The sequence below is a fragment of the Saccopteryx leptura genome, chromosome 8 (assembly GCF_036850995.1).
Source record: "Saccopteryx leptura isolate mSacLep1 chromosome 8, mSacLep1_pri_phased_curated, whole genome shotgun sequence".
Lineage (NCBI taxonomy): Eukaryota > Metazoa > Chordata > Mammalia > Chiroptera > Emballonuridae > Saccopteryx > Saccopteryx leptura.
Window position 1 is genome coordinate 50,973,572 of NC_089510.1, and position 16,018 is coordinate 50,989,589.

General features: G+C 35.6%; 1 protein-coding gene across 5 annotated transcripts in view; it reads right to left on the reverse strand.

The window, feature by feature from the left end:
• Positions 1 to 16,018, reverse strand: part of IQCB1 (IQ motif containing B1) — a 70,019-nt gene that overhangs the window by 8,923 nt on the left and 45,078 nt on the right. For all 5 annotated transcript variants that reach the window (XM_066346949.1, XM_066346945.1, XM_066346947.1 and 2 more), the window contains 4 exons: positions 14,208 to 14,317; positions 13,427 to 13,536; positions 5,745 to 5,887; positions 3,834 to 3,982 (listed from right to left, as the gene is read on the reverse strand). In XM_066346949.1, the coding sequence (XP_066203046.1) occupies positions 3,834 to 3,982; positions 5,745 to 5,887; positions 13,427 to 13,536; positions 14,208 to 14,317 (512 nt within the window). The remainder of the gene's footprint in view (positions 1 to 3,833; positions 3,983 to 5,744; positions 5,888 to 13,426; positions 13,537 to 14,207; positions 14,318 to 16,018) is intronic.

Sequence of the window (16,018 nt, forward strand, 5' to 3'; positions counted from 1 at the left end):
GCCTGACCAGGCAGTGGTGCAGTGGATAGAGTTGGCCTGAGACACAGAGGACTCAGGTTTGAAACTCTGAAGTCGTCAGTTTGAGTATGGGCTCATTCAGCTTGAGCATGGGGCTGCTGGCTTGAGCAAGGGGTCACTAGCTTGGCTGGAGCCTCCTGGTCAAGGCACATATGAGAAGGTAATCAATGAAGAACTAAGGTGCTGCAACAAAGAATTGATGCTTCTCATCTCTCTCCCTTCTTGTCTGTCCCTCTCTCTCTCTCTCACTAAAAAACAAAATCAAAATGTGATTACTGAACTGGGTGGTATCATTGGGGTACCTTATTGTGAGTATACTTATGATTCTTCCTTTGGGCTGTTCAGATTTCCCAAAGAAAACACATTCAATCTACAATGTGCAGGATATAAGCCTGCTTTACAGCACTGAGAGCTGAGACAAAAAAAATGGCTGGAGGCTTTCACATTTGGTATATAAAATTTCCCTAATACCACTGTGTTTTCTAGTACAGTACTCAAGTCTTCAATTGTACTTGCCTTGCCCTGTTGTAAGATCCTCTCCTGCTATTCTTCCCTTTCCTTGATTTTTCTTCCTTACTTCCTCTATCTCCTACTTTTAGTACCATCTTAGGCTTATGATGCTATGTTGGGAATTTTAGAGAAATGTTCCAAAACAGAGGAATCACTGCGTTTAGATCAGAAATGTCCACCTTTACTTTTTTGCTGTCTCCTTTCCTCATTCCTTGTCATTTCAGAACTTTCTGAAATTGTATTTATCTTCTAATTTTTATTTATTTTCTCCACTGCCAATGGTTTGTTTCACTAAGTGCTTTTGTGATGGGCTGTGATGGGTATGTGCAAAGGCACTATAGAACTTTTCTGCTATAATCAAGTAGCAACAATTAGCCATAATTCTGGCTCTAGAAACCAAATACCAGCAACCATTACCTTCCTTCTAAGCTTAAGCAACAAGAAGGCAAGAAAAGAAAATCCTGGAGCATTAAAAGGGAAAAGGTAGCTAACTTCAAATTGAATTACATTATACTGCTACAGAGAACTCCAACTTATCTATGTAAGTAAGAATGTTTAATTTGAAATTAGCAAGTTTACATAGGGTTTTCTTGATTTTTAGCTACCTAAAAAACAATGTCTCTGCTTTTGCACAAGGTAATGGATAAAAAGGAAGTACACAAACAACAGTTCTAGCCTTTGTCTGTGAAGGACACTAAAATAACCAGTTCCTTCTGAGGACCCAGTCCAATGAAATGATAATCCTACTTTTTTCTATGAAACTGACCAATGATTATTTCCCTTTCTTACCAAGGTCAATTGCAGAGGCAATAGAAATAAAGGGTGGGGCGAAAGTAGGTTTACAGTTGTGGATACATAAAACAGAATTTATTTTTATATTATATATTAATTATTGTATTAGTTTTCCATATAGACAACTGTAAACCTACTTTTATCTCACCCTGTATAATGCAAGTCACAAAGACAACTGTAAACCTACTTTTATCTCACCCTGTATAATGCAAGTCACATATGTAATTTTAAATTATATAGTATATTGAAAAAAGATGTGTGAAAGTAATATTTTACATAGTTATATAAACATTATTACTCAATATAAGTAAAATATCAGCATTTTTACATGAAAATATAAAAAATGATTGAGATATTTTATACTTTCTTTTTTCCATAGTGAGTCTTCAAAATATGGTGGGTATTTTACACTTATAACACATTTCATTTTGGACTAGCTATATGTAAATACTCACTAGCTACATGTGGTTAGTGGCTACTGTATTGAACAATACAAGTCCAATTAGTGTATGTCTTAGAAATTGATGGTTTAAAAATGTGGCAAATGTGTCCTTTACTAAGTATTGCCCCATCCTGATTTTCTCTACTACTTTCCTTTTTCTTCCCTGTCTGGACTGTTATTTTTCTTTCTCTTTTTCCTCTTTGAAAGTAATCCTCTTCTTTCCTTCTTTATTTGACTAGCTTTGCTTTGGCCTCACTGTTATTTTTGGTAGTGAACTCCAAAGACTATAAAAATGACTGTGACCTTCCCATTTTGATCTTACTTCAACGGAGATCCATATTCTTTTTTGGGTATATATAGAAGGCAGACTTGACACACTTTTTTTCCCACTTATGCCAAAGGAAAGTGTGAAAGCCAAAAGAACTTTGCCTTTACGGCCCTCAGGTATTCTCCTATAACAGGGGTCCCCAAACTTTTTACACAGGGGGCCAGTACACTGTCCCTCAGACTGTTGGAGGGCCGGACTATAAAAAAAACTATGAACAAATCCCTAGGCACACTGCACATATCTTATTTTAAAGTAAAAAAAACAAAACCGGAACAAATACAATATTTAAAATGAAGAACAAGTAAATTTAAATCAACAAACTGACCAGTATTTCAATGGGAACTATGGGCCTGCTTTTGGCTAATGAGATGGTCAATGTGCTCCTCTCACTGACCACCAATGAAAGAGGTGCACCTTCTGGAAGTGTGGCGGGGGGCCGGATAAATGGCCTCAGGGGGCCGCATGCGGCCCGCGGGCCGTAGTTTGGGGACCCCTGTCCTATAACAACCCCTGCTCTTCTGTTTAAAGGAATGGTAGACAAACTCAGGTATCTCACTTTAGGAGAGAGGACCCTTTTACAAAGTGTTGGGCTTATCTAAATCAGGCAAAGTAGTGAGTCAACATAATAAAGACTCAGTTGATTTTCTGACAGGGAACAGTTTAAAAAGGAGGTTGCCATGAGGTAAAAATATTAGAAAGGACTCAAGGATTCCTCTAAAGGAGATGTCTCTAACATGTGACAGCTATGGGTTAATCCTTAGATGGTCTTATTTAGCAGAGAGTAAATATTAAATGTGGGTGTGATTCAGTGGTTGGTGCAGGACTGTTTGATGCAGGTATAGCCTGAGATTAAGAGACTGAGGAAGAAGATGACAGGCATCTCTTCCTATTTTCCCAGAACTTACTCTATTCTTTTTTATGAATGATTTAAAATAATCTTTGTAAAAGGTTAATCAGATAATTCAGCAAAGAGACTGTTCAAAATGTACCACTATGAAAAACCAAAAGTGACCAAACAATAAGACCTGAAATAGTAAATGATTTCATAATATATGTAGTATGAAAGTTAACCATGTATAAGTAAAGAACAAGATATTAGGAAAACTTGCCATGAAATGAAATAAACTTGTGTTGTGCTTTCCCAAGGCAAAAATTTATATATAACCATGCTCTAGATAATCCCCAGGAAAATAATCATTTAAGAACACCTTTCTATAACTCATAAATTATAGTGATCTAGTCATACCTAATCATTATCTACACATTAAAAATATCAAATGTGACATACTGCATTTACATAGAATTTTGCAATTTACAAAACACTTTCCCAATAAATTAGGTCATCTGATCCAAATAACAACTGAATGAAAATGGTAGGGTAGACATCCATTCATGCATCAAACATGTGCTGAGAGCTGACAACAATAAATATGATTTAGTTCCTCATCCTGGAGATGCTCACAGTCCAACTAAGAAAATAAAAGAATAAACACTGCAGTATGGTAAATGTATACAAGGGTCTATGCAAGTACTAAGGACTGGATGTCTAAATTAGTTTGGCAAGTGCAAAGAAGGTTTCTACTTTATAGAAGAGAAACTAAGGCTCAGATTACTAAGTCACTTAGGTTACTCAGTCACTAAGTGACCTGACCAAGATTACACATCGGGTAAATAGCAAAGTCAGGTTTGAACCCATTTTTTTGCCTCCTAAACCAAGTACTCTTTTTCCTACATCAGACTCACAGCTCTCTGAAGTATGACAGCTGCTTTATACTCCATGAGAGATGGCTTCTGTTGGTGAAAATTTTTCCTTTCCCTGTACCCTCTCCAATGTTTCTGGATAATCAATGCTGATTTCTCTTCTAGTTCCCGGTTATGTTTTTCCACCTGACCTAAAAGGAGAACAGACACTGTTACAACCTACTCACCTTTATGCTTTCTCAAATTCTGGAATCAAAACAATGATAGTAACAAAAACCTTACAGTTCTTTGTTCAATTCTTTCCCCATTTCTATTGTTTTCCAATAGTTCTAATTTTCAGAAACAGAGCTCCAAAGGTTTTTCAGATTTCAGATTGTACAGATTCTTTAGAGAAAAGACTCATGTTTTGTCACAGAAAAGAATAAGGGGCTAAAAACTCAATAGCAAGAGCACTTAGAAAAAAGAATCACAAGTAAATACTTGTAAATGACTTGTGAAAGTCATTTAGTACCATGAGAGAGAAGGGAAAAACACACGTAAATGTTATCTATTGTGTACTTTTAAATTTCTCATTTTACTTTCTGGGAGCTGGTCCACATATAGCCTAGGGTTCGCAGTATGTACTGATGGAGTAAGGCCGTCAAAGGTAATAATAAAAAGGGATATATCTGAGAGATGACAGTACAAAAAATTTGATAGTATTTACAGACCAACTGAGGGTGGCAATAAGGGAAGAAATGAATGCTAGGTAGGATGTCTCACAGATGAGAAACTGAGTAGACTATTGGTGCCATTACCTGAGACTGGGAATATAGAGAGAAGAATTAGAGGGGAGAGATAAGGACTAGACTCAGGGATATATGTGGATAACTAAGTAAAGTTATCAAACAGGCAGCTGGCTACAGAGCTATGCTGTCCAATATAGTCAACAGTCAACACTAGCCATGGATAGCTACTTAAGTTTAAATAAAGTAAAGTTAAAGATTCAGGTCCTCAAGTGCACTACTCACAATTCAAATAATTAACAGCCACCTCTGGTCAGTGGCTAAATGTTAGACACTGCATATACAGAACATCTCTCATCTTGTAGAAAGTTCTGTTGGGTTAGAGCTTAGAAGAGAGGTAGAGGATGGAGAAAAGATTTCAGAGTGCTCAGCACTCGGTAGTCGAAGCTACAGTTATGGATGGGATAACTTAGGAAGAACAACACGAGAATAATGGGGTGAAGCCAAACACTGAGAAACATTTACATTTATGGAAAGGAAGATAAATAAGAAACTAGTAAAGGACACTGGCAGTCAGTAGGAAGAGAAGAGGGAGAACAAAACAGAACCTTGAAACCAGTCAGATCTCTCCCACTACACTTTTTTTTTTAATTGATTGATTTTAGAGACATAGATAGGGAGGGGGAGAGAGAGAATAAATTCATTTGTTGTTCCAGTGAGTTGTGCCTTCATTGGTCACTTCTTATATATGACCTGAATGGGGACTGAACCCACGACCTTGGTGTTTTGGGAAGACACTCTGACTAAACTAACCAGCCAGGGCCTCTCAGACTACACTTCAATATGAATTCCAGCTTAGTGTGTCAATGACAAGAAGGGGGTCACAAGGGTTACACTGGAGTATGAGTACAGTTCTGATGGCAGAATGGTGATATTCTAACTCCTTCAGTTCAAGGGATTCTCTATGTCACTGACAACTATCTTTAAGAATGTGTTTACCTATTTCACTACTTTATCTGAAAGATAAGAATAGAAAAATTGGTAGAGCTAGCTCATTGTCAACTAACAAGAGGTAGGTATTTGACAAGAGATTTAATAAGGTTTCTCTAAAAAAAGAGAAAGAGAAGGTCCAAATTTTTTAAAAAAATCACTAGGTAGCTAGAAAATTTAGTTTACTAAAAGATATCCTACACATTCTTACATTTATTAAACTGATACTGCCACCCACCTGGATGAACTATTTCGAGCATACTCAGTCGTAATTCTCGGGAAAGTCTCATCGCTCTCTGTCTTTGGAGTTGCAGTTGTAGTCTGCGGTCCTCTTCTTCCTTCCGTCTATTTAGCTCCAGTAATATCTTTGCTCGTCTGGATCTGTGATGGAAACATTAAGTACCATACACATAATTTTCAGAAGTCATATGCCCACTCAGAAGTATATGAAAAATGCTTAAACTCATTAGTAATCACATTGATATAGACAAAAAATATTTCAAGATAGTTCTTAGTGTTGTTAGAGTATGGGAAAATAAATTTTCCGGTTCTGCTGCTATACAACCTTCTAGAGAAATATTTAAAACACGTATCAAAAGCCCTAATTATGTTAACAAATTTATTCCATTTCTAACAATTTTTTTAAGGAAAGCCTGATATGTATATGAAGATTTATGTTCAGGGATGTTCTCCACAGCATTATAAGAGTAACAGTTGAAAACAAACTGTATGTCTCACAACACTGAACTGAACAAATACCGGTTCATTCACTGGATGAGTACTATAAAACAATAAAAATTTCTAAGAATATTCAGTAACATGGGAATATACCAACAATCTGATGTTAAGTGAAAATCAAAACAGGATATAGAAGACATCTAAGCTGTGTTAAAAATATATATTTACTTATATAGAAAAATGATTAAAGCCTGACCTGTGGTGGCACAGTGAATAAAATGTTGACTTCAGACGCTGAGGCTGCTGGCTTGAAACCCCAGACTTGCCCAGTCAAGCATATATAAGAAACAACTACCACAAGCTGATGCTTCCTGCTCCTCCCCTTTCCTCTCTCTCTCTACTCTAATTTCAAGAAATAAATCTTTTAAAAAGTAATTAAAAACAAAAATTTCAACAGGGATCTTCACTGCATAGTGTGATTATGAATAATTTTAATTTTCTTCATGTTTACCTGTTTCTCAATTATTAATATTATTGTTATAATACGTGGCCACAAAATTTTATTTAATTAGCATTCAATACTATCTGATTTTACTCAGCAAAATTTTACTCCCCAACCATTTTTAGCCAGTTTTAAATGCTTCCTACATCACTATGTAAGGAGATCACATGTATCAGTCATATATACTATACTGCTCACAAGAATTAGGGGATATTTTATTGCTCCATATTCACTTTGAAATATCCCCTAATTTTTGTGAGCAGTATATATACTAGTAGATTTCAACCTTTTTACACCTGGGGACCAGTGAAAATAGGAGAATTATGTTGGGAATTGCTAAGGTAAAAATAAGCTTAAGGAAATTCAACTAAGATCATTTGGTCTATAATCTTCATACATCAGGTGGTTTAACTCTTTTGCAGACCGACATAAAATTTCTGGTAGACTGGTTTGTGGACCGGTGGTTAAAAAACACTGCTATATACTATTTGGTATGTACAGTATACTCAAAATGCCTTCAGATAACCAAAGAAAACAAAACCAGAGAGAATAAGAAATGAGAAGCAAGATGCATTATTCATTTTATCTCTACAAACTTAATCTGCATGTATCTCACTGAAAAACATTTGCTTTCTCTTAGATTCTTATATTGAACTGCCAACAAATGTATCTTGGCTATAGGAGACTTCATAATGGTGTAAAGAGGGATATAATGATTTTTAATCTAATTTCTTTTGAAAAGCAAAAACAATTAGGCATATAAAAGGAAGCATTTTAAAGTAGAGAAGAAAAACTACTAATGTGGCCTGACCTGTGGTGGCACAGTGGATAAAGCATCGACCTGGAATGCTGAGGTCGCCAGTTCGAAACCCTGGGCTTGCCTGGTCAAGGCACATATGGGAGTTGATGCTTCCTGCTCCTCTCCCCCTTCTCTCTCTCTCTCTCTTTCTCCCCCCTTCCCTAAAATGAATAAATAAAATCTTAAAAAAAAAAAATTAAAAAAACAAACAAAAAAAAACTACTAATGAATAAAATAAACACACAAAATAGAAACATGCATATATATAGAGAACAGACTAAGAGCTGTCAGAGGAGAGGGAAGCTGGGAAGTCAAGGGATTAAGCAAAATAAACAAAATAACCTAAACAAAGACACAGACAACAGTACTGTATACCAGAGGGAAAGGGGGTTGGGGGCAGGTAAAAGAGGGTAAAAGCAGATAAATGGTGATGGAAGGATATCTGACTTTGAGTGATGAACACATAACACAATATACAGATGATATATTATAGAATTGTATACTTGAAACCTATGCAAATTTATTAACCAATTTCACCCCAATAAATTCAATGAAAATTAAAAAAAAAACCTTTCTTATCACTATTATCAAAGATAGTGAAGACCTGAAGTATGTGTGTGTAAAAAGGGGTTCTCCAGAGGTTGTAGGGTGAGCTGAATAGTTTCTAAGTATCTCTTCCTCTTCCTGAGAGATCAAGTAAGAACCTTTTCTTTCCCTTCCCAGTAGCTGATGGAAACTTGCCTCTCCTATGGAACACCCCCTCCAAAACTTCTGGGTTGTACAGTATGCATATAAAGACATTTTCTTCTTTTTTTAAATTTCATTTTTCTTCTTTTTTTTATTTTTATTTTTTATTTATTAATTTTAGAGAGGAGAGTGTGTGTGTGTGTGAGAGAAAGGGGGTAGGAGCAGGAAGCATCAACTCCCATATGTGCCTTGACCAAGTGCAGGGTTTTGAACCGGCGACTTCAGCATTCCAGGTCGATGCTTTATCCACTGCCCCATCACAGGTCAAGCTGAGACATTTTATTCTTTACCTACTTATAGAGTAAAAGTGAACAGGCCCTAAACAGCATCTCTTTTCAAATTCATTAACAAGAAAATGAAACAAAAACCACTTGTTTCTAACTTCTAAGTGATTATAAATTATAACACCTAGTATGCATTACCATTATTATTATTATTATTATTGTGTGTGTGTGTGTGTGTGTGTGTGTGTGTGTGTGTGTCAGAGACAGAGAGAGGGACAGATAGGGACAGACAGGAAGGGAGAGGGATGAGAAGCATCAATTTTTTGTTGCGACACCTTAGTCGTTCATTGATTGCTTTCTCACATGTGCCTTGACCAGGGGGCTACAGCAGACCAAGTGACCCCTTGTTCAAGCCAGCGACCTTGGGTCCAAGCTGGTGAGCTCTGCTCAAACCAGATGAGCCTGCGCTCAAGCAGGCGACCTCAGACACATTACCATTATTTTTAATATACTAAACATAGTAATCATTAAAACTGCATCATGAGGGCATTTAATCTGTCAAAAAAACCCTGAGTTTGGGAAAAAGCTTAGTTATACAGACTATAAAATATGGCTAAACCATAAGGCTATGAAGCATGCAGGTGGAAATAAAATATAAACCAGCAAGAGAGAAAAGTAAGGTTTGGTGATTGAAATAATGACTAAATTGTAAATATGTGTTTCTAAATTTATATGCTTTAATTTCACATTTTAAAACATATACTAGGATTGTGGATGCCTCCCCCAGAAACATTCTAGTTATTCTGTGGGTGAGAGTGTCTATAATTACTAATCACTCAAAAATTAAAACACCATTAATTTAATTGCAGTAGTAGTCATGTGACCATCTGGCATTTGAATTGTACTTCTGAAAAGGAAATGAGTGATTGGATATCATATTCTTAAATTAATTTACATAAGTATAATCCATGACTTACATTTAATTAACATGAATCTTTGCCATCAAGGAGGGAGTTGACCAAACTATCTGCTGACAAGACATTAGAAATTTTCCAGGAATTTCTTTCTTGTGGAAAAAATAAGTATGTATCTGGCAAGTACAATATGAATTGATGGCAAAGTAGTTGATGGGCTCAGTTCATTAATTCAATTTCACTGAGTAATTGCTACCTGGTACTAATGTCCTAACAGAGGAGAGAAGCAATTCTGTCCTTATGGAGCTCAGTTTCAAGGAATAGTTAAAAAAAGGTAGGAAAATATGCCATTATGGCATAAAGATTATTTTGAGTTGGAGGCAAATGAAAATCAGCAAATGCAGAAAGATTTTCAGGAGCTACCCTTACTGGACTAAAAGAAAAAGGTCTGTGAAATGAGGAGAGCCATAAATCCTCACATCCTAAGGAAGTTTTATGGTCATGTAGAAGATGGAAAGTTGGTGTCAAGACAGACCTGCACAAATAACCCCTATCTTCCATTAATTTATCCCAAAATATTTACCTTCCGACAGTTTGCTGCCCCTGGAAGCCTAAAATAAAATGCCTTTCTTTGTAACTGTCACTGCTCTCCAAATTTATTAATATTTGTTAAAAATCTTGCCTGAACAGGTGGTGGCACAGTGGATAGAGCATTGGACTGGGATGTGGAAGGACCCAGGTTCGAGACCCCGAGGTCGCCAGCTTGAGCGCTCCAGCAAGGGGTTACTCAGTCTGCTGAAGGCCCGCAGTCAAGGCACATATGAGAAAGCAATCAATGAACAACTAAGAAGTTGCAACGCGCAACGAAAAACTGATGATTGATGCTTCTCATCTCTCTGTTCCTGTCTGTCTGTCCCTGTCTATCCCTCTCTCTGACTCTCTCTCTGTCTCTGTTTAAAAAAAAAAAAATCTTTATAAGCCCAAGTTCTAAGCAACCCTTTGAGTTACTCATTATGTGAGGTTTCTTCTGAGTGATATGCACTGCATGAGTGAATAAACTGTTTTCTCTTGTTAATCTGTTATTTTTTCTATTAGTCTAATTTGCAGGGCCACAGCCAATGAACCTGAGATGGGTAGGAGAAAAAATTGTTTTATTTTCTTACAAAGTTAAAGATGTATATTTAAAACGCCTAAATATCAGCAGCAGGATAGAAATAGGTAAATTGCGATGTTTCATGAATGTAACTGGAGCAGTTATTAGCTGCTACAGAAAACAAAGTTGAGAAAAAGGTACTGAACAAAATATAAAGTTTCTGACCATGGAAAATGATTAAGTGAAAAAGAAAATCTTCAAGAAAGTGCTTTAGCAAGGTTGTCTATGAAAAAGTGCCTCTTGCTGAATGTTAAGAGTTCTGATGAATCTGAACCCATAATTGTGAGTGGTGGGCAGTCCCTCCCCCCAAAAACAAGGGAAGAAGAAATTACTATGAGATAACAACCTGACCGCAAAGTGACAGAAATAACCTTTGCATAAAGCCCAGCTGTAAAGGAAGCAAGAGATATTTGCATAAACTGTTGCAACTAAATAGATGAGGAAAGGTGAAGCCTGAAGCAAACTTGAAATTAAAAGTTAAATAGAACCCAAAAGTTAAAACTATACTGCAGTCAGTCCTAAAACTTCAAACCCAAAATACTGGAAACAAATTCATTATAATGTGTGATTTAAATAATTTTGGCTTAAAAGCTAATTTAAAAAAAAATAAAAATATTTACAACCGATATGGTTTGGTTACATAAAGCAATGAAAATTTTCTATTTTAAAATAGTGTAATATGAATTAGATTCTAAAAACATACTTCTAAGTAGACAAAATTTGTAATCCTGGGATACTTTTAAATAAAGATTTTAATAATGCAAGAAAAAGGAATTGTGAGACTAAACATTAAAGGTCTGAATCCATGTATGGGTACCTTTAAGTGTAAGAAGATAATAGCTGAGAATAATAGCAGGTAGAATTCATAAGAAATAACTACTGTGAGTGCATCACACAAGGTAAAGGTATTTACACTAATAACATCTCAGACTCCTGAACAGAAGCATATACGTTGTGACTCTCAAAGCATTCATCATTTCCCTACTTTACTTGACCAAAAAAATCCTTTTACAACTTTTTTTAAGGAGCTTTTTAGATAGACAATAAATTCTGAGCAATTCTGGAATGGACTATATTTGCCTCTCACCAGGACTATCAAACAGATTCATTTGTCTAACTAGATTTGCAATCTTCAAAGAAAAAATATGTCATATGGATTTCCCCTACCATTTTCTAAATGTCTAGTAATATACTAAAAAATACTTTATATTAATCATGTGAGGTACACAGATAATTAACCCCATTTTATAAATGGGAAATTTGAGGATGAAAGAGGTGGGGCAATTTGTCTAAAGTTATTTAGCCTATAAATTGCCGAGATGAGATTCAAACTAAAGTCTATTTAGCTTTCCCAATATCTGGCATAGCCTCTGGCATACATTAATTGAAATATGTTTAAAGAATTAATGTGTTTTGTTTTTTTGTTTTGTTGCTACCAATAAAATCCATGCCCAATAATACTAATACCCTATATTTAAGTCTTCTCTGAGGGAAACTTTCATCAATAAAAGGAACATTTACTAAGGATCCAGTCAGCCTGAATGGCTTCAATACCTGCCACTAACCCATCCAGATTTGTACAGGCAATGGAACACATGAACACACACACACACACACACACACACACACACACACACACACACTCAGGTCATTTTATAAAAAAGTCAGTTATGATAAAGAATGCATTTCTCATGCAGTCTAACTTAAACCTAAATTTTAGTTCACTATTTTAAAAATATTTTTTAAACTGAGAAATGCGGTTGCAGTTATTAAAAGAATAGTTTCAATTAAAACCAACTGCTTCTAGAACATGTAAGTTTCACTTTAGTAGACTAAAATTTAGCTTTAAGCTAGGCTGCATGAGAAATGACCTTTGGGGTGGCTCTACTTTATCATAAATGATCTAGGAACCAAGTCATTTGTACGTGTGTTCTTTTTATTGCCTCTAAGAATCTAGATGAATTAGTCATACTAAAAACTGGGCCATGTCCCACCGGCAGACCCTTCACAGGCTGAATCTGTCACTTTGTGACTGATGGGAGCCCAGTGAGCTTTAATAAAGCAGCCTTGGTCAGCGGTGCTTTGAGCATCAACTCCTGTCCAGCAGCCTGACACAACAAAGATGCCCAAGTACAAAGTTCTCCAGAGCACTGAAAGAAAACACAAAGCCAACCAGGAGCAATAGCAACTCTTCCTCTGGTGGAAGCTTTCAGCTATTTAAGCAGGACTTAAGTGACTCATCAGGGACTGGATGATAATTATTTCACATTTGGATTCTTTGGATCCAACAAGTCTGCAATGTACAACCATCAAAAGAGTGTCAAACTTACTTGTATTGTATTACTTCATACTGGTGAAATTATTGTTCTTGTTTCTAATAACATAGAAGGGATTCTAAACAAACCAAAACAAAACAAAACTGGGCCATGTCTTCAGTATTTCATTTGAAATAGAGGTAGATGACAACCACATCATATCTCAATAACCATAACTATCCACACCTTATTGAAGAAAATCAGGTTAACATACTTAAATACACATACATGTTTTAATCAGAATTACATATAAACAATTATGGCAACTTTTGATTTTAAGGGTTTTAAAAGGTCATGATCACTGGCTTCTTCTCTGGGTTTGGCTCACAAAAACATCTTATTAAGTGAATAACATTGTGTATTTGTTACATTAGATTCCTGTCTTATATTATGTCCTTTGCTTTGAAAGTACATCTTGTTACTAGAGTGCTGGTACCCAGAAATGTATAAAACAATGAAAGTAAGAATAAAAGAAACAGATTATAAAATGAAAAAGAAAAACAAAATTCCTGAGTTTTTACTCAGCTGTACCTAATAAGATGTATCTAACCCTCTCAGGTTACCATTCCTCTCACCAAAAATTTTTACCTGAAATTCCTCTGCAAAGTAATCAGAGCAGATGGAAGCTTCTTTAATCTCTTTCTCGTTTGGAAACCCTTCCAATAAGCTTGAATCAAACAAGCTGCTTGATGTAGTTTCTGAAATTAAATGCCAGAATTAATTTAAAGACATCTCTAAGAAATACAGTTTCAGAAGTTTTACCTCTTTTTTGTTTGTTTCCTAACCCTAACTAACCCCAAACCCTAACCCCTAAGAAGTTTTATTTCTTAAATCAGGCCTGGAGCATTAATCCCATCTCTAATAAATCGGGCAAGAAGCAACACTTCTATAGGCCCAGGACAGTAAAGGCCAAAGAATATTAAATCTGACCTCCCAAAGGAGGTATGTTTAGGTTTATTTACTTAGGCAAAATCTAGAATGTATTCAAGATACAGTGTAATGAGCTTCAAATTCTCTCTGAATAATCTTACTTCCTACTCCCTTTACACATATTTCATAGTTCTGCTTATTTAATGCTTTAACTTCTTTGCTTGGCATCTTATTCCTAGCCTAACTTACTCAACGATTCAAGGTATAAAGAACTCTACGTAGGCTAAAAATAATTTTAAAAAAAGGTTCTGCTGTTGAAATACAGTCCATAAATAACCCCTTGCCCCATCAAACTATGGCTGCTGTGGATCTTAGGGGGAATAACTAACAAAAAGGGAGAGCAAATAAAAGATTCAAGAGGTCATCACTCCAATACTTTGAAATGAAAACATTTACTGAAATGTTAGCAAATATCGTAATTATTTTTATAATTTAATACCTCTTCTTCTACTTCCTGATAGACTCTAGGGCTTAAAAGGCCAATGAGCTGTCTAAATTCTGGACAAAACTCTGTCCCAGGCTCTTTTTTATTCAGTAGACTTCTGAGTCCTGAAATGGAATAACAAAGATACAACTATTAATAATAAAATACAATTTTGTTACTCAATTAATATTAATTTGAAGTTACAGGCTGATTTAGAAATACATGAACACAACAAGATTAATCACATGATTCTTCTTTTTCCTTCCCTCAGACTTCTAGATTGATGTCTTTAGGATACTCCTCTGTCCTAAGAGTTCTTATGTGCCCCATGTCCTTAAGGGTCCTTGTGCATTCTGATGCAAAATCTGTCTAGCTAATGTCTTGAATTAAAAAGAGGGAGTGGAATCATTATGCTAAGTCAAAGAGTATATACCTAATTTATTTCTATTTGAATATAAAAACCTTAAATTGAAACATTTTTAAAAAGATAATGAATACATACTGAGAAATGCCTACCCGGGAAACACTTAAGCAGGTTATTATTCATCATTAATTAGTTACTACTAAATAAAAATACACAGTGGTGCTAATAACTTGGGAAGATCAATAGGTTCCTGAGCAAATATTATAGAAGTGCTATAACACTAAAATACTGCATATTTTCTTTTTTTTAAAAAGATTTTATTTATTGATTTTTAAGAGAGGAGAGAGAGAAAGGGGGAGGAGTGGGAAGCATCAACTCATAGTAGTTGCTTCTCATATGTATCCTTCCAACCAGCGACCTCAATATTCCAGGTCAATGTTTTATCCACTGCGCCACACAGGTCAGGCTACAATACTGCATTTTCATTCCAACATAAAACATAGTACTAGTATAAGGGACAAAGTAAATACAGTTTAAAAGGCATGTTGAAATGATGTATTATAATGTATGTATTCAGCATAAGTAAGCTACAATAGTTTTGGAGAGTACAATTGGCAAAGCCACCATATGAATCTTTCCATAATCTATCATATATACTCTCTTTGAGACTGAAGAAGTAGAAAGGATGGTTAAGGTGAAATTCCTTTAAAATGAACTGTGTTGGAACACTCACATTTTTAAAGAAGTCTAAGTACAGACTTAAGAAATGTACATCTGGCACAATATAAACTAGAGGGTTTTATTACTAGCATTGTTTCTCTATCTCTCTTTCTCTCTCTCTCTCCTTGTAACAAAATAAAGTGTTCACAGTAATGGTATGAGGCAAGTTACTAAAGTGCCAGCATTATAAAAGGGGCCCTGGATAGTGGCTCAGTGGATACAGCGTCATCCCAGTGTGCCATGGTCATAACCTGATCCCCAGTCAGGGCACATATAATAAGCAACCAATGAATGCATAACTAAATGGAACAATGAATTGATGCTTCTCGCTCTCTTTTTTAAATTAATAAAAAAATAAATAAATAAAAGGCCACTGTAATAGTTTTTGTATTAAATGTGTCACATTATAATCTTTTAAAATTTTCACATAATGCAAACCTATATAAATAAGTATATTTAATAAACTAGACTCATTTCCTCATCATGTTTTCTTTTTTTTTTTTTAGCAAGAGAGACTTATAGACAGACAGACACAGACAGAAAGGGAGAAAGATGAGAAGGATCAATTCTTCTTCGTGGCATCTTAGTTGTTCAATGATTGCTTTCTCCTATGTGCTTTGAGCAGGGGGCTCCACCCGAGACAATGATCCCTTGCTCAAGCCAGCGACCTTAGGCTCAAACCAGAGACCTTGGGTTTCAAGCCAGCAACCTCTGGGATCAAGCCAGTGACCAGGAGACCATG